Source organism: Mirounga angustirostris, unplaced genomic scaffold (genome assembly GCF_029215605.1).
Source record: "Mirounga angustirostris isolate CCGP_5_RB_7025 unplaced genomic scaffold, mMirAng1.0.hap1 SCAF_2, whole genome shotgun sequence".
Lineage (NCBI taxonomy): Eukaryota > Metazoa > Chordata > Mammalia > Carnivora > Phocidae > Mirounga > Mirounga angustirostris.
In genome coordinates this window covers 35232536-35251906 of record NW_026991710.1, presented here as the reverse complement: position 1 = coordinate 35251906, position 19371 = coordinate 35232536, and the positions used below count along the sequence as shown (strand labels likewise).

The following is a 19371-nucleotide window of genomic DNA, read 5'->3' as shown; positions in this document are numbered from 1 at the left end:
CTGTGTGTTTATCTATGGCCCCTGGCACACCACTCTTTCCTTCTACACCATTTACCTTCTGACAGGTATCCACTACTTCATGTTTCCCCCAAAGGTTTCTCATAGATTTTTACTAAGCGTGACCCTCAAATTTACCACACTTCTTTAGCTCCTGGCATCTTCAGGATTTTATTTCCATTTCTGTCAGTAGCCAGCACTACCATTCGTTTCATCTTCCACTAGGTATTTGTAAGAGGAGAGAGAAGTCTTTGGTGAAACCCATCCACATAGGAGAGAATTCCCAGGAGGGAGAGAGAGATGAAAGGAAAGGCAAGCTGGTTTCCTTACAGCCTAAGGAAGTTCCAGTCCTTCCTCACCCAGAGTCACAAGAAAAGGGAAGAGAGTCAGTGCCCATGTGGGCTCCAATCAGATACCAAGAATGGAAAGAGATGGAGGCCATAGCTCTTACCACTCTAAGAGCAAGGTCACAAAAGAGCAGAGCTAGAAAGGGGAAGCACTCTAGGCCTTCTTAAGTAGACATGCTTGCCAGGTGGGAGTGCACCATTCCTGTAGGCAAGGCTCCCTAGACAGAGAAATGTAGCTGGACCTTGTGCCATGCAGGAGAGATTTCTGTCTCTCTCTGCCACTTATGTCTCCTTGGAGCAAGAGTCCATAGAGAGACCACTGTCCTATATATAGGCTCATAATATCAACTCCTGGTACAGTAGTTCAATAAAAGTTCTTAAATTAATAACTTTTAGGGGCAGAAGGAAGATCCTAAGATCTTGTACTTTCTTCTCCTTTCTCCTCTTTATATTCTTCCATAGAAATTTCATCACGTACTAAAGGATCACTTGATGAGTGAGTAAATGGCCTGAATGCACATCCCCAGCTCTGCATTTTTTTCTAAGCTTAGTTCTGACTCTTCATTCAGTATACTTAATGATGCTGCTAGGATATCCCACTGCTCTCTCAACTTCCAAGGGTCTAGAACTTCCCTGAGAATTTTCCTCTATAAACCTTCCTGCCTTTTCTATTAACGTTTAGACCATTATTTTCTCTGTCACTCACATTTGAAACCTCCGGGTCATCTCTGATCCCACTTTCACTCAAAACCCCTTACTGACCCCATGTGTCCTTTCTTTTCATTTTCTTTTCAATTCAGATACATATATAGAGATAGGAATAGATATCTACCTTTATAAAAAAAGATACATTTTGGTGGGCAATCCAAATTAATATATTTTTCAAAGATTTTATTTATTTGAGAGAAAGAGAGAGAGAGCATGAGCAGGGGGAGAGGGAGAAGCAGACTCCCCACTGAGCAAGGAGCCTGATGCGGGACTCAATCCCAGGACCCTGAGATCATGACCCGAGCTGAAGGCAGCTGCTTAAGGACTGAGCCACCCAGGCACCCCCTTATAGCAAGGAAAATTTTTTTAAATGGTTGCTGTAAAAACAATAGATCTTTTCAACTGATTTCAGCTTGACTAACCTGAGTCCCCTTGAACCACATTCCCCTCCCTAAGACATGCTGTTGGGGCCCACAACACATCACCCCCAGAGCTGGAAGAACACTTTTCATGAGTTGACTTGGTGCTTGCTTACTAAGCATCAGTCAAAATTGTTGCTAGGAAAACTAGGTATAACGCTCTAGGGAGACTATTTGAGTTGTTTTAAAAAATTGCTTTTAATCTAGAGTGTAAGAAAACAATAAACTGAGGTGGAGGCATCATTATATTCTGATTTCCACTTGAATGGAACCAACCATGGATTGCGCCTCATGAGTGAGACTTCTGCCACAAAAAAATATGCAGAATCTCAAAAAGCCGACCCCTGTGCAAAGTAGGTTCTTTGCTCTATAGCACAAGTTTGTATGTTTATGAGTTAAATGTTTTATGTATGTATATTTTACTTTTTATGAATCCCCACTTAAATCAGACATCTTTTTTAAGCAACCAACTGCTATGTCAAACACATCAGATACGAAGGCTTCCGCAGTCTCTTGAATCTTCTTCCAAGCCCATTGTCTGCTGTTAGCTTATTGATGCTCCTGCTAGTAACAGTTGCAGTGTAACCTTGGGGAGGCCTCCCACTGTAGCATCACCTTTAAAACACACACACACACACACATACACACGCATTGTTCTTGCCAAGGGGATTAATAGTCCGTTTTTAACACCTGAGTTAACCACACAAAGTTGGTGGAAGTCCTCAGCCAATTTTAATTTGGGGGCATTGAAAATTGTAGTGTCAGGCAGAGAAAATAGTGGTTGGTTGTAATAGCCATGAAGAAAGAAAACAGAGTTGAGTCCAGCTCTTTCCTGATGTTGCTTTAAATCACTACTATTAACTAACTCACCATGCAGAGATTTCTCCTTTATTACACATTCAGCCGATGAAAAAAAAAATACCACTGTTTTCTAGCTCCATCAATCCCATGGTGTGACTTCACAATTATGTACATTGTGAGCCTGTTAAATTGTGAAGGGAATTTGATGAATGTTTTCAAATGCTTCTCTCTTTTCATGTCCATTTCCCATTTGCTGTTTAGATCATTTCTTGGTGAGCATTCTTTTTTGACATTTACTAAATGTCACCTCTAGTCCATGTCTAAAACATTGGCCTAGAGCCAGCAGGCTTACCAATTTATATTAGCCTGGTAAGAAAAATTAAATAAAATGTGAAAATGAAAGGAAAATTGCTTCAAAGAAAAATGGGGGCCAACCGTGAAAAAGCCCATAATGGCTGCTACTCACACCCATTCGCTTGCTGTGTTCACAGTTGGGTCATTTTGTGCTGTTGCCAGATTCTGAAAGGAAATCCAAAGAAAGAATTAAACATAATTCTTTCTTTTTAAAAAAAAAAAGATTTTATTTATTTATTTGAGAGAGAGAATGAGATAGAGAGAGAGCATGAGAGGGGGGAGGGTCAGAGAGAGAAGCAGACTCCCTGCCGAGCAGGGAGCCCGACGTGGGACTTGATCCCGGGACTCCAGGATCATGACCTGAGCCGAAGGCAGTCGCTTAACCAACTGAGCCACCCAGGCGCCCTAAACATAATTCTTTCATATAGCAACCATTTATTGAGTACCTATTCTGGATCAGCACCAGCAATACAAAGATGAGGAGACTGGTTCACTCTGCAAGTAACTCACAGTCTCATGTAATGATTCTCAAACTTGAAATGAAAACCGGGCTGCCCTGATGGAAGGCTTTCAGAAGGGCAGAAAGGCCTCCTAAAGCTACCTATCTGTGCTAGGAATTATTCCTAAGGAAATAATCAGGAAAATTGCAAGATGTCGTCTTTCAGAGTAATGGTCTCCTTTCTTATGTAGAGTAATAAATGACTTACTAGACGTTCCAGCAGATATGTATTAGACACCTATTCCACTTCATCTTGATAAAGAATTAAATGAGTTATTTTTCTTGACCACTAATATGGTGTGTGTTAGTTGTTTCTTCGTATTTAATTACTGTTTTCATAGTTCACTGACTCAGTTCACTGTTTAGTTTTCCTCTTTTAATTGGCAGTAATTGTGGATGATATAGTGATGACGCTGATGCGTATTGTCTTTGAACCCTTCCCTCATTGTCATGGGGTTTATTTCTTGAGTGGCTTTTAAAAGTCTGTGGTACACTGATCCGAAGTTAATACCAAATATGATTTTAGTACAGATGCTGGTGTTCTCTGTTCCTGATCCACGTCTGTATAAAAGGTTGCTTGAGGGTGCCTGGGTGGCTCAGTTGGTTAAGCGACTGCCTTCAGCTCAGGTCATGATCCTGGAGTCCCGGGATCGAGTCCCGCATCGGGCTCCCTGCTCGGCAGGGAGTCTGCTTCTCCCTCTGACCCTCCTCCCTCTCGTGCTCTCTCTCATTCTCTCTCGCAAATTTTAAAAAAAAAAAAAATTAAAAAAAAAAAGGTTGCTTGATTCCACTTGGCCGTTAGTAACTTTGGAAGAAAATGGAGACACGTGGACTATGTAATCAGGCATTTGGCGTTTATTTTGGTTGATTCATCATGGTATTTGAGCACAGGTCAAGAGGTTAGCCAATTCCCTACTGTTAATTTGAGTTCTAAGCTGTTTTAAATGTATATCTAGTAAATTATCTAACAACTGCTTCCAGAGGTTCAAAACTTTTATCTTCCAGGTACAGTATAGGATTTAATTCGTATAGGATTTAATTCGTATAGTATTTAAACTACCATTCTGACCTTTTTCATTCACAAGTGAAGAATCTGAAATTTCGATGTTATTTGTTAGGAAGTAATGGAATTTCTAAACTCCAGTGTTATTTCTTTAACAAATTAATGCAACCATTCTGGTAAAATAGCATTTAACACGGCATTGTGGCTTCTACCTATCACCTAGAGGTTTGCGTCTTAGACTTGACTTTTTCCTTAAAGCGGCAGCCAGGTTAATGGAGACCTGAGCGTTTGCGAACCTAAGACTTTTCCATAATGGTATTCCACAGAACTCTTCTTTTGGATCTTCTGCTGCTTTTCTCCTTCAAGACAATGACATTTCAAAATTCCTTTTTTTTTTTTTTTTCCCAGAAAGCAGAGGTAATTGATAATTTGTTCTGTTTAAGGGTTTCTCCTCTTCAAAAATCTGAAGTTGTTGAGATGGTTAAGAAACAAGTCAAAGTCATAACGCTTGCAATCGGTGATGGAGCCAACGACGTCAGCATGATACAGACAGCACACGTTGGTGTTGGTATAAGTGGCAATGAAGGCCTTCAGGCAGCCAATTCTTCCGATTACTCCATAGCCCAGGTAAAGCAGCATTTCTGCAGAACACAGCATGAGTCCTCAGCTGACAGTAGGAAGAGAAAAACACTAATTCTTTTCTACTTTTATTTTAGTTCAAGTACTTGAAGAATTTATTGATGGTGCATGGTGCCTGGAACTATAACAGAGTCTCCAAGTGCATTTTGTACTGCTTCTACAAGAATATAGTCCTCTATATTATTGAGGTAATCGCAGGTTAAGCTTAAAATCCTTGTCAGGTGCATATATATTTAAAGAAAAGTTCTCATTGTTCTAGTGAATCCTTCATTTGCCTACGTTTTATAACTTCCAAACATGTTGAAGTCTGTTGGCCATAGGGAATGATGGATGTTTAAATTTTCTGGCTAAAAATGTTACATTGTTTTGGTAAGATATGTTGAATTAGAATTAATGAAGTAATGTTTTCAGTTTTTAAGAGACTACAGACTGGGGCACCTGAGTGGCTCAGTTGGTTAAGTGTCTACCTTCAGCTCAGGTCATGATCCCGGGGTCCTGGGATCAAGCCCAGAGTCCGGCTCCCTGCTCAGCGGGGACCCTGCTTCTCCTTCTGCCCCTCCCCGAAGTTGTGCTCTCTCTCTCTCTCTCTTTCTCTCTCTCTCTGTCAAATAAGTAAATAAAAGGTTTTATTAATTTGAAAGAGAGAGAAAGCATGAGCATGGGGGGAGAGGGAGAAACAGGCTCTCTACTGAGCAGGGACCGCCCCCCCAAGGTGGGGCTCGATCCCGGGACTCTAGGATCATGACCTGAGCCAAAGATAGATGCCTAACCGGCTGAGCCACCCAGGCACCCAATAAATAAAATCTTAAAAAAAAAAAAAAAAAAAAGAGCACAAACTTCATAGCCTTTTTTATAAAGCTCAAGATCATACTAGAGAAAGCAGTACACTGTTTAAGGATACACACATGGAAAACTAAAAAGAAACTAAGGGAATGACAGACATAAAATTGAGGGTAGCAATTCTAAGGGGTAGAATCAGGAAGGATACACACATAGTTTTGCCCGTATTGGTCATCTCATAGTACGTATTGTGTTTCAAACTTACCTATATACAAGTATGCCTTGCTTTCCAGACCAGTTTGGCTTCTGAGTTGGTTGGTAGGTAGCGAGAGTTCAGATAATGAGGAATTTGTCTAAAAATTATCAGAACATTCAGTTCCTATGTCTGTATGGCAACAAATTTCTATATTCCTTTTCTGGTACCATATAGAACATTATTACTAAAATTAAAACTTAACCCAGGTCAAGAATGTCACCTCTAAAAGGAGGCATTCTGGGTTTTTTTAAGATTTTTATTTTTATTTATTTGACAGCAAGAAAGAGCACAAGCACAAGCAGGGGGAGGGGCAGAGGGAGAAGCAGGGTCCCTGCTGAACAGGGAGCCCAGTGTGGGGCTCGATCCCACAACCCTGGGATCATGACCTGAGCCGAAGGCAGATGCTCAATCGACTGAGCCACCCAGGTGCCCCGGCATTCTGTTTTATAAACATTTTTGCAGCACCTGCTGGGTGCCAGACACCAGGCTTAGTTCAGCAACGACAAAGTAAATCAAGCATGGTTCCTGTCCTCCAGGAGCTTGCCAATAGAATATAACATAAGCCATATGTGTCATTTTAAATTTTCTAGGAACCACATTAACAACAAGTAAAAATTAAAGCCCGGTTTAATTTTAAAATGACATTTTCTTTATCTTAGTATATTCAGAATTATCATTTCGACCTGTAATCACTTTAACAAAATTATGAATGCAATATTTTGCATTCTTCGTACTAAGTCTTTAAAATCTGGTGTGTATCTTACACTAACAGCACATCTCAATTTGGACTAATCACATTTCAGGTGTTCAGGAGCCCTATGTAGCCCATGGCTACCATACTGGACAGCACAACACTTGTGGATAAATTGAACTAGATGATTAACCAGCACATGATAGAGAAATTATTTACCTTTTTTTTTTAAACATACAGCCATTTTATCATCAGAAGCTGTATTTGTAATACTTAAACTCTAGTAGGTGTTATCAGCTTCTTGCTCTCCTTGCTGCTCCACACAGCATGGGGATAAGGGCCCCGTAGCTTGTTACGAAAACCCTCCGTCTTCCACTCCTGCCTGGGGACGTGCCCACACCCTCGTAAATCTGCCCAGGGCTCCCTCACACACGTCTGCTTATGCCACCCTGCCCTCTGATCTGCTTTTCCTACACATCTGTCAGGAGAGACACAACTAACCATTTGCCAAACGGAAAGACTATCTCGTACTTTAGACTAGAGAAGTAACACTATAAACAAAGAGAAAATCCGTGGATCTCACATTTACGCTACTGATGGTTAGTTGGGAGCTGCTGTCTGTTTCGTTCAGCCGTTCTTTATGCCTCTGTCAGAATGCTTATCTCCTTATTAAAATGTTGACTGAGCATAGTTCTTATGAGACAAGCTAGGAAAATTTGAAACTTAATTTCAAAGTATGCAGGCAGTTTCATTTATTGGTCCACGAAAATGCTATAATTAGGTTACAACCCATTAGGTAAAATAATCAAGTACTTGGAGACATAAACAGGATAATCCATGAGTTTATTGTTCATTACTGCTGAATTTTGTCTGGAATAGTCTGTGTTTTGAAGCAAAATGCACTTCTAAAATAGCTTATAAGGTCCAAAAACAGATACATTCTTTGTTGTATGTGTAAATTTGTGGTTCTTTTCTAAAATAATAATTTTTGATTCCCAATCCCCTCTATAGTTCTAGTTTTTCTTAATTGTATTTTCTTCTCATCCCAAACATTGATATTCAAAAGAGTATCAGTTTGTACAGTTATTTACAAATACGTTTGAAGATACCAGAAGTTTAAAGCCACTGACAGCAATAAATCTGCTTAAAAAAATTTAATTTTATGAAATGAAATGAGTGCGCAACTTGTTGCTTTTTAAAAACCTAGATTATTTGACAATCAACAATGAAAACTTATGTACTAATGGGGGAAATAAAATATATTAAACTCACATGAAAGACTAAAACTGCATGCTCTGTTTCAGATCCAGAGTTATGTGATTTGTGGTAGATTAGCCCTAAATTTCACTTGGCTTTGAATTTAAAGCCTCTTCGTGAGATATTTAGCACTGATCAAATTCTTTACGCATGGAAAAGGAAGTAGGTCCTAAACTCTATGGGAAATCTCCTTTTTAAGGTATTTTTCTTTTAGCACTTTATAAAAATATATTTTGAATATAATTCAACTGTCTTGGACAGGAATTGACCTTTTAAATCAATTCCCAGATACCCAACGTTTGCCAGCTAAAACAAGTTCTGCAGATGTTAATGGCTCATGTCACTCCCATGAGTGAATAGACAGAGAACACATCGCTGGGTGTCTCTAGTGAGGACAACTGCCAGTCTCGAATCTCTCCTTTCAGTTTTTTGTGCTGATCAGGCGTGGGAGCAGAGGACTCATTGACTGTTTGTAAGCTGCTGTTTAACATGCAGAAATGCTCCATGAGGAAAATGTCTGTGAAGCTTTAACTGCCACGCCTCTGCCGGGACGTGGAACTCAGAAAATAATACCAGGAGAGGCAGGTCTGAAGTTTCTTTGCTAATAAAGGAATGGCCTGGAATGCTACGGGTTTCATAGATTATCGGCAACAAGTGCTTTTCCCGTTGCTGTAGCCGGCAGGAACGTCACTGTCTAGCTCCTCCATTGCCATAAATTACAGCCAAACACGCACACACAGATTTGGCAGGTGCAGGATAAAATCCTTACTTGTGGTGGCCGCCCAGCAGCAGCCCTAGGTGTTCATTGAAATCACTGACTCTTTTCTAAAGGGATTTTTTTCCTCTGAAATAATCTGACTCCTTCCTAGCAAAATAGGACCTTTTCTTTTCAAATGATTGGTCTCATCCAGGTTTTCTGCTAAGATCCCAAAACAGTGTAGTGTTTCTAAGTTCCAGAAGCTTTGATTAAAGTCAAAGAGGTGATACTTTGCGAGCACATTGTGCTGGAATATGGATTTCTTGTGAATTTAAATAATCTCCATACCTCCCCAGAAAGACTGGTATTTTCTTTCTGCATCCATGCTTCTGGTTGAGTCAAAGGAGGGGCTTTTATGTGCTTATAGTCATTTAGGTGTTGTTTCATTTAGTACAGGCTATGTTTCTAATATTAGAAATATTTTTAGAATATTAGAAATCTAATATTAGAAATCTTTTAACTACAAATCAGACTAGCTTGAAATCAGCCTTTCCATAGACTTCTTCACTATCAAAGACCTTCTCTTTCTCCTTTAAAATATGTAAACTTGAATGCCAAAATATTTGTATAAAGGTGTAGGGTACGATATTGAAGGATTCTGTTCACAAAGCTAAGAGACCATTCACATTTACAAATGTTTACTCACACACAAATTTAACATAATTTTCTCATTGGATAGCATTGATGATTGCAGGTACATGTATGACTATAAACTTTAGAACCAAGTCCTATCCATTAGATAATTTGGTATGCATCTTTTTTTCCAACCAACAGTGATTGGACCATGTCTTCATAGACTAATGAGGCCATAATTTGAAACTTTGTGTTTAAAAATTCCACATATTTCCATCATACTCTAAGATATCTCGAAGAGGTTCTTGGTGTGTATTGCTGCAATAAGTCACAGTCCCCTTCAGGGAGAATATTACTATCACCCAGAGTATCACAAATATGTATTTACATAATCCACATCTGAAAAAGGCCAAATGTGAAAACACAATAGAGAGCATTAAAGCCCGTCTTGTCACCTTGTGTCTACTTAAGCTTAAAAAAAAAAAAAAAAGTCAGCAGCACCACTCTAAGGAATAAACCTAACTTCATATAAACATGCTAAGTTCTTTTAAAGCATGCACAAATGAATGACCTGACTCCTAGTCTAGGGCAAATGTTCAGTTTTTTTCTGTAAATAGATGGAGCAAAGCAAGCAAGAATTTCAGATTTGACTCTGATTCCTATGCTTCTGTTATTGTTGTTGGTAATGTGTGTTACAACCCTAACACAATTTGGACTTATTTTTCATGTGCTATGCTGCTTTGTTTTCTTTTCCATCTCATGAAGCAGACACTCGTTTTTATATATGTTCAATCATTCCTTTCCACTATAAAAAGGAAAAAGATCAATGTGGGTACAGAAGCTCTTCATAGGGAGGCCAGTCTGGGTACATATTGATAAATGGTGAATTTGTAGCAATTCATGCTTCCATAATGAGGTTAAATGAAACGTGAAGTGTAGCAAAGTCCCTGCAACTCTGATTCAAAAATTCACTTGACTGGCATGTCAAGACTGCTTTCCTGCAACAGGTTTTGTTGTTGTTGTTTTGCTTTGGTTTTGTGTGTTTACGTAATCTCCTTGTCGGGCTAGACTTTTTACTCTTCCAAATCAACTTGATTTTTAATTACATTTTAGGTCTGCTTTTCTAAAAGCAATCTATGTATTATTGATTTACTAATATTCACTTTAATTTTCCATTTGTCTTAAACATGTTAGAGAAAGTTTTTTTTATATTGCCTTTCATTTTGTATCCAAAGTTAAGGCTGCTGTTTTTAAGAAGAACATTATGCTTTATTACATGAAGATTTATGCTTAATCAAGGCATAAATTCAAGTGACCAAGTATTTTTAATATATAAATTCAAATTTCACTTTCAGATGGCTATAATTATCAAGAAATATTTTAAAAGTTTATAAACTTTAACCCATTCATTCTACTTCTAAGAATTTATCCTTAAAAAGGAGGGGCCACAAGAAAATTTTTGGAGGTGATGGATAATGTATATTACCTTCATTATGGTGACAGTTTCACCAGTGTACATGTATGTCCAAACTTAGCAAATTGTATACATTACCTGTGTGCAGTCTTTTGTATACCAATTATACCTTAATAAAGCTTTTATTTACAAAAAAAAATAATCCATCCTTAGAAAATAGAGATGTATAGGATTTCTGTGCAAGAATATTTTGTTCAGAATTATGTATAATGGCAAAAACTGAAAGCAAACTAAATATCCCAAAATAGTTATAGTCACTCTATAGAGGATGTACATCTACTAGTTTCATTTTAAGGGATATGTAACAACTTAAGAAAACTTATTTTATATAATGTTCAGGAGGAAAGGAGCACGACAGGACACTATATAAACTAAGTTTCCAGTAAGGTAACTTTGTGAGTGTATATAAATGACCAATATGAATGTAGCCAACACAGAAGAAAACTGTGATTATATTATTAGAGGAAATCATTTCATTTTCTAAACAAATGTGTTATTTTATATAATCAAAACAACAGCTTATCTCTTTACCAAGAGATATTTATCTCTTTAATTACCAAGATATATTTCTCTCTTTAATTACCAAGAGATAAATATTTTAAAAAGGAATTAAAGCTCTAAAAATATAAGGACAAAATATATTCCCTAAACTGCCTTTTAGAAAATAAGGTTATATTTAATTTTTTAAATGTATGATTGCCTATTAATATTCCTTTTTGACTGAAACTAATTCTGACTTAAATAACAAATACCTTCTGAAAGCATCCCTTCAAATTAGAAAGCAAAACAAAGAAATGCCATTTTCAAGAAAGTTGTGAAAATCCCATGTTAATACTGCTGTTATGCAGCAGTTGAGTTTTTGGATTCTAAGCAATGCATTTATGCTTTTTTGTGTTCTAATTTGGGGGGTTTGGGGTTGTTTTCTTCCTAGATCTGGTTTGCCTTTGTTAATGGCTTTTCTGGACAGATCCTCTTTGAGAGATGGTGTATAGGTCTTTATAATGTGGTAAGTTTAAGACATTTGATTATTCCTGTTTTATTAAATACTTTGAGATAAAGGTTCACCCTGCATTAGGCTGCTTGGAATAATGACCAGTGTGTGCCCTTTAGATGTTTACAGCAATGCCTCCTTTAACTCTCGGAATATTTGAGAGATCATGCAGAAAAGAGAATATGTTGAAGTATCCTGAATTATACAAAACATCTCAGAATGCCCTGGACTTCAACACCAAGGTAGGACACACTGGCCCGGCACATTTGGGGTGGGCAGTGGGACTCGCTTCACTGTTTTAATTCCATGGGGCATCTGGTCTTCCAAAGCCATGGAAACAAACTCCAGGGTTCTGAGTGTGGCAAGTCATCTTTCCCAAAGGTTCTGATGTGGACTCAGAAGGGTTTTTATTTGTTTGTTTTCTTATAAAATTAATGCATAACCACAGTTCACTAGGATTTGCCAGGCAGCAGTAAATTGGGTCTGAAAGACAGACACGAGTGTCCTTTTGGCCCTCAGACTTTCTATCTTTGCAGTGTTGTGGGGAAAGGCTCACTCCTTGCAGGGGTCAGTCATCCAGGACCCACAGGGTCTGTCTTTACATGTGTAAAGTGGTGGGGGGGTGGGAAGGGGCATATATCATTCTTTGTTAATTTTCTGTTTTGCAAAATCACTTTGACCCTATTAGAATATTAGATTGCATTATAATCTCTGGTCAGTAACTCATTTAGTCATAATACTCAGTATTTCCAAGCCATAAAATTTTAAATACAAGATAAAATATCTAACATTTTATCTAAAATCACATCCTAAGTTTATATCCTACATAACACATCATGGACTATTTGTCATCCCTTGGGGTCCGTGGTATTCATTCATCCCAACAAAAAAAAAAAATCTCATTTTCCTCCAAGTTTAGATTCTGAAGTCTTTCCAATGGCATTTGTTAGTCATTCAGGTTTCTGTTCAGAGAGAAAAAATATTTAATTTTATACCAGGCAAGGCAGATGCCATTTTGAAACTATAATAAAAGCAACAAATATAATACACCTTCACAGAACTATTCCCATCTAATATAGTGCATGTTTATTAGCGTGTCTCTAATAATCAGATGTAATCAGTGCTTCGAATTTAGGACCGTAATGTTAGGATACTTTTAATGTTTATTAATTTGCAAAGCTCTCAAATGATGTTTATTCTCAGTATACCAAGAGAATAAAGCAGACAGGTGCTTCAGCGCCTCGAAGCTGTAAATGACAGTGCCAGGTTGATAGCCGGGATGTTATTCGTCTTCTGAGACGAGGTCTTCCTGAACTCACTGTGCATGTGTGTCCAGGTGTGCACACACAACTTGTTCGCATTGTTTTAAATAACTGAACTTGGTTAATTAAAAAAAAAAAAAAAAAGCTGAGAAGTGTCTTAGACCGTTGGTTCTGAGAAGTATTTTTAATGGTCTCTTAAAACAATTAGTAGTTACAGGATGCAATATCTATGCTTTTATTTTTTAATGTTTTATTTTGGGATTTTTTTTTTGAAATTTATGATGTCCAGTTTGTATTAAATATCACCACCTTGCTGTAATGTTTTTTGTTATCTGTGGTGGGTCTTTCCAAGGAATGGTAAGACACAGTCAGGACAGATACAGCGGACTGTGAACTCGTGTTTTTCGGAAAAGGAGATTTGAGAGCTGAGAAAGTTCCAGGCCTACTGGCATAGTAACAGTAATTCTCACTGACCTGGACAGTTGTATCAACCTCAGCCACAAGTATCCAGTCTACCATAGCTCAGGCTCCACGATGCTCTCTCAAGAATTAACTTCCCAGCCACAAACTTCGCCATGGTACTCTTGCTTATAAACATAAATCGATCCTCATAGAATTATCCAAAGCTATTCCTGGAAAGTCACATCTTTTTACACCCTGTGCGCATGGCAACTTGGACAGTCTTGTGGCCAAGGAAAACGCAGTCTGTAGTTTTAACGTGGAAGCATCATTCCTTGGGTCCTTTGCTGTTCTTTTGTTGTTTACAAAGTATTTCATTATCTGCAGAGCCCATGCATTTTGAAAAGTCATCAGATCAGCTCAAATGGATTTTGCAACTCTTCTGTCCTTTGAATATTTATACATAAGTTGCCAACCATTTTTTTATAGCGTATGTGGATTTTCTAATGATTTCTATGAAAAACCTTTGATTAAATCCCTTCTAAGTGTTTTAAAATTCAGGGACAAATGGCGACAAAATGCAGAGTTGTATACACAGCAGTCGCTGTGGGTCCCCAGTGTAGGAGCATTGTTGCCCTGAATGATGATGATTACGTTTGTTATGGTAAAAAGGGTCGGAGGTTCTGAGGTCCTGACAGGGGTTAAAGGATTAGCATGTGACAATAAGTATCGGTCAGGAAAATGGAAAAGTAGAACTAATTTTTCTTGCACCCACCTGTGCTTTCTGTCAAATAAAAACTTGTGGTAATGACATAGTGAGGAGAAGAGACAAAGGTTAATGAGTAACACAAGTTCAAATGTGTAACGTATTGGAGCATAAATTGGATCATACAATCCAGTGTGGCTGGGTGAACTAACAAAGGAGATTGAGATCACGGTGGAAAATTTGGGGAGGCAGGCAACTTAATTTCTGTTGTTTGAACAGCTTAAAACTATTAATACATGCCAATTTTATTTAGTGTAAGTTTTGCTTGCAAGAAGCACTTTTAAATGACAAAACTGCAACTCTTCAAAGGGCCATAGAAATTCTAAACAGGTTTTCTATAACTTAATCTTTCACATCCTTGCTACAAAGAAAGTACCAGGGATACATGGTCCCTTGCTCTTAAAATACAATAGATATAGAAAAGTAATAACTATTCAGTGATGTTATAATTGTAGGAAGTTCGATGTTGACAGGTGTTAAAAATTGTGGAAGCCTTTTGCAAATTCAGTAATAGCGACGGTGCTTTAAGGAATTACACGACTTAAATGGTATACCTGTTATTTTTGGTATGTTGTGTGTGTGTGTGTGTGTGTGTGTGTGTGTGGAGGGGTGGGGGGAGAGAAAGAGAGAATGCGTTATATTCTCACCATTGAAAAGTGTACCCTTTTACTGCACATGGGAAAGAGAAAGTAGGGATTTCACCAAATTACAGTCTTTTCAAAAGTCTGTTCTTCGAGAATTATGAAAATAGTCCCACCTAAAGAATTGCAGCACCTACATTTCTTTTAAATATTATTTTCTTTTTCAGGCAGAAATTTAAACTTTTAATACTCAGTTTTTAAAAAGCAGAAAAAATTTTCAGTGAAGCTGAAAAAACATTTTGAGAAACATAAAAATAAATAAATGACCCATGAAGGTCTAAGAGGCAGAAAGTGTCTGTCAGTTCTATTAATTCACAGTGGTGGCCCGACAGAAACACGTTTTGTGAATCTAGCTCACAGATAAAAAGAAAGGTCAGAGTTCACAGAGCTAGTTTATCGCAAATGGTTCTCATGGATTTTTGTTTTCCCTCAGGTTTTCTGGGTTCATTGTTTAAATGGCCTCTTCCACTCAGTTATTCTGTTTTGGTTTCCACTAAAAGCCCTTCAATATGGTAAGTAGAAAGGATATGAATGCTAAGAGATGACTTTTTACGGTTTTAGAAAAATAACTCATTGTCAATATAGGTTAAAAATTATAGCAGATTTTCATTTTATGCTGTTTTCCTTAACCTAAAATACATGCATCCAAAAGCTGTACACACTTTAAAGATTTTTATTATTCCTTTGGGAGCAAAGTGATTTAATATATGCAAAGCCTTTCTTCTCTACTTCTCATGTTTTCCAAACTTGCAGAGAGTTAAATTTTAGAACTCTTTTTTCCCCCTCTGTTGATGTATAGTTTGAACACAACAGGCTAATATTTTATGTAGTCCATTTATTATACCTTTGAGGCTTGCACCAAGCTCTTTATACTGAACCTGATCAGAAATGTTTGTTTTCAAGTATACGTGAGCTGATGTTTTGAATGAGATTTTTTCATGTTTTTATGTTCATCTTGGAATGGAAGCTTTTCCTCAGCTTGTTTTGAGGGAGTAATTTTATTCTGTCAGTTTGGAGAGAGGGGAGCATGGTGAATTTCCTATGCCCATAAAAATGATGAAGTAGCCACTCGACAAAAGAGATTTCCTGGGATGCTGTGTCCCCCGAGCAGACCTTACCCTGAGATCCCCAGGAAGGCAGCCGGCTGCTCCGGACCTCTGCTCCCAAACGACAGGAAATAAAAACATGACACATACTCCATCGGAGGATCTGTCTGTCTTTTAGAAGCACAGGCCTTACCTGGCCAGCTGGGCATTAAAGACTGCCCACAGAAGAACGTCCTGTCCGTCCCTCCTTGCCCACCTGCAGTCTGTTCTCCACAGGCAAGGTGGTCCTTGCAAAACGTAAACCAGACCAGGCGCCTCTCTGTCAAGTTTAGAACAAAATGCACAGCACTCACTGTAGTTAATCCTTCCACCTGAGGGAGCTCCACCATGTCCCCCCCACCCTACCCCCCACCCCCGTATCACCTCCCCCCCATCACCATGCTCCATCCAGCCTGCTACTTGCCTACACTTCCTCCCTCCTCCCCCTCTAGTCCAGCTGGCTCTCCCCCTCACTCCCTCAGGCCTGTGCTCCCAGAGAGCCACCAACACCGCCCTCCTCTGCTCCCGTTGCTTCCCCTCATTATCCTTCATCTTCTCTAGGGTATCTTCACCAATCAGGGTGTGATATATTTGCTCATTTTTTATTGTCTCTCTCCCCTGTTAGAATCAAAGCTCCCAAAGAGCAGAGAATGGTCAGTGTAGCTCACGGTTGTATTTGCAGGGCTTAGAACAGTGCCTAGCTAGTCGCCAGCGCTCAGGAATCTGTCAGGGCCTGCAGGGGATGAGTGTTACAGGGAGGGCAGGGCCCTTCGTGTCCTAATCAAAGATTTTCATCTCATTTCTTTATTAATTTCTCTGCCGGTACACGGCATACTTCTCATGTTCTAAGCCATGGAAATGAGTGGTAAGAAAATCCAACTGAACTACAGCCTATTGACTCTAGTAGGCCAGGAGAACCACAATGGTTTGTTTTTTTTTTTTTTTTGAGGTATAATTCACATGCCATAAAATTCACCCTTTTAAATTGTACAGTTCAGTGGGTTTTTCTTAGTATATTCAGAGAATTGTACAAATTCACCACGATCCAAGGCCAGAACATTTCCATCACCCCATAAAGAAACCACACACCCATTAGCAATTACTCCCCATTGCTCCTCACCCCGAGTCCCCGACAACCACTAATCGTTGTCTGTGGATTTGCCTATTCTGGAGAATGGAATCATGGAATATGCGGCCTTGGTCCATTCATGTTGCAGCATGAATCAGTACTTCACTCATTCTTATGGATGAATGATATTCCCTTGTATGGATTTACCACATTTTGGTTATCCCCACATCTGTTGATGGACAGTTAGATTGTTTCCACTCTTCGAAGCCACGGGATATTGTATAATATAGGGGCTTAGACAATTTCTCTAGGTAAAGTTTATTTTCAAATTGCAAAATCAATATAGGTATGAAAGACTAGGCATGTCCATCTCTTGCTATTTCAACAGCAAGAGAAAAATAGAAAAAGGAAATTTAATATCAAAAGTATCTCAAGCCAAATAACACGTAAAATGCCTTCACAAGTGACAGGGTTTGAAAGGAATTCCCAAGTAACTCCAGCTCCTGGAGAGCCGATCCTAGGGCTCTCTTGGCCTTTGTCTGGGAGACTGCCCAAGCCTGCCACCTTCAGCGGAGGCAGTTCATGAACGGTGCCGCCTGGAGAACCCAGATCTAGCCAAGTCCAGGGCACACGTGCTTTCTCTTCTTAAGACATGAATGGCATATGGCATAAATTACATTTTAACCTTCTAATGTTGAGGGGTTTGTTGGGGTTTTGCCTTGTTTTTAACTTTTAAATAAGGAGAGGTTTGGGGGTCTTTTTGGCTTTTGAAAGGACGGGGTACACAAGAAATATAAGAGTATATGAAAGTGCAGCTAAATATGCGTTAATTCACTCGCTTCGGCGGTTCCCAAAGTACGGCCTGTAGACACCTTTATAAATACCCATGATGACCTTTTTGGGGTACCTGATGTCAAAATTTCAAAATTTTTGTAGTACTATCCAGACATTATTTTTCTTTTTCACGCAAGGGTGGGTAAAACTGCTGGTACCTTAGCACAAATAGTGGTTCCACTATACTAGTGGGCATGATATTCTTCCCTGCCATGCACCCACATTAAGGAAACAACAACCAAAGCCAGTCTCACTTAAGAATGCCCTCGAAGAAGCTGTAAAACTAAGACATTTATTACATCTTGAAACCTGGTGCACAGCTCATTAATATTCTGTGTGACACAATGAGAAGTGAGCAGAAAGCCCTTCTGCACTCCAGTGAGAGTCATACCAGGCAAGATGCCCTGTGGACCATTCGAGTTGTGAGGTGCACCAGCTGCTTTCATGAGGTTACAGAATCCTGCATGAGTTGAAGATCCACCCAAAGCATCAAGGGGAGCCACTGGCTTTAATGTAATCGAGTACTGTAAGTTTACAATACAATTTCAGGTTCCACACTATAACTAACCCCTAAGAAACCACTTGTCGAGTTTTGATGTAGTATCAAAGAATATCCACACTCATGAGAAAAGATTATTAAAACACTCCTCTCCGTGAAGCTGAATTTCCCTCATATATTTCAACCAGAATATGAGAATCCAGCTGCCTTCTCTTGAACAAGACATTAAAGAGATTATAAAAATATAAAACAAGGCCAATTTTCTCACTAACCTTTTTTGTTTGGGGAAATATTATTTATAAAATATGTATGGGGTTTCTTACTATTATTCCATGGTGCCAATGATTTAATTATTCAGTTATTTTTAATTTTTTATTTTTTTTTTAATCAGTAGTCATGATTTTTTTTAGCTACCATGCCCTTCATCTAAACCCACAGTTGTTAGTCATTGCTGGGTAACAAAATACTTTAAAATATCTGCCTAACCCTCCCCCCTCTCATGTGCTCTCTCTCATTCTCTCTGTCTCAAATAAATAAATAAAATCTTTTAAAAAATAAATAAATAAATAAAATATCTGCCTAAATTCAGCCAAACCTTCCAAGAGCCATATGCCTGGAACCATATTGGTGCTCTTCATTCAGTCTTCTGTGGTTTGCATTTATGAATCCCTTTTGGTCTGATGCCAACAACTTCATTGAGAGAAAGCAAGAAGGCTCCCTAAGATTCTCATCTATATTGTTAACAAAGTTCTTTGTTAAGGTTCAGGATGTTTTCTCCTGTCTTCAATGCCTGTAGAATTAGGCTTTCCTTGAACAATTAGTTTGATTTTTTTTTTTTCCACCTCATGGATCCTGAGGATTGGTTAACAAGTCAAGTTTCCTCCTTCATGTTGGCTATTGAAAAATTGTTTTTAATTTGTGACCCACATTTGTAACAACTTTGTGAAACTTCTTATAATTTTTTTTAATTAGCCTAGTTTGATTCTGTGGTGTGACACTTGGTTCCCCTTCTTTTGTTCAACAATTATAAATTGCTTTATCTTTGAAAGAATTCTGAAAGGATCTCTTTGATTTCCATTTCTAATAAGCCTCTCTTCTTGTCATGCAGGTAATGTATTTGGAAATGGGAAAACCTCCGATTATCTGCTGTTGGGAAACTTTGTTTACACGGTGAGTACAGAGCATTTGCCTAGTTTGTATATAAAATCCAATCCTTTCATACGTGCTCATTTTATTGTCAAATTTAACTGTGTGCATTTCTGAACATAGG

The 19371-nt window shown here is 38.5% G+C and overlaps 1 protein-coding gene across 8 annotated transcripts in view; it reads left to right on the top strand.

Moving 5' to 3' along the window:
- Nucleotides 1-19371, top strand: part of ATP8A1 (ATPase phospholipid transporting 8A1) — a 219181-nt gene that overhangs the window by 162106 nt on the left and 37704 nt on the right. For all 8 annotated transcript variants that reach the window (XM_064584427.1, XM_064584425.1, XM_064584430.1 and 5 more), the window contains 6 exons: nt 4572-4755; nt 4845-4955; nt 11487-11561; nt 11666-11788; nt 15048-15126; nt 19210-19271. In XM_064584427.1, the coding sequence (XP_064440497.1) occupies nt 4572-4755; nt 4845-4955; nt 11487-11561; nt 11666-11788; nt 15048-15126; nt 19210-19271 (634 nt within the window). The remainder of the gene's footprint in view (nt 1-4571; nt 4756-4844; nt 4956-11486; nt 11562-11665; nt 11789-15047; nt 15127-19209; nt 19272-19371) is intronic.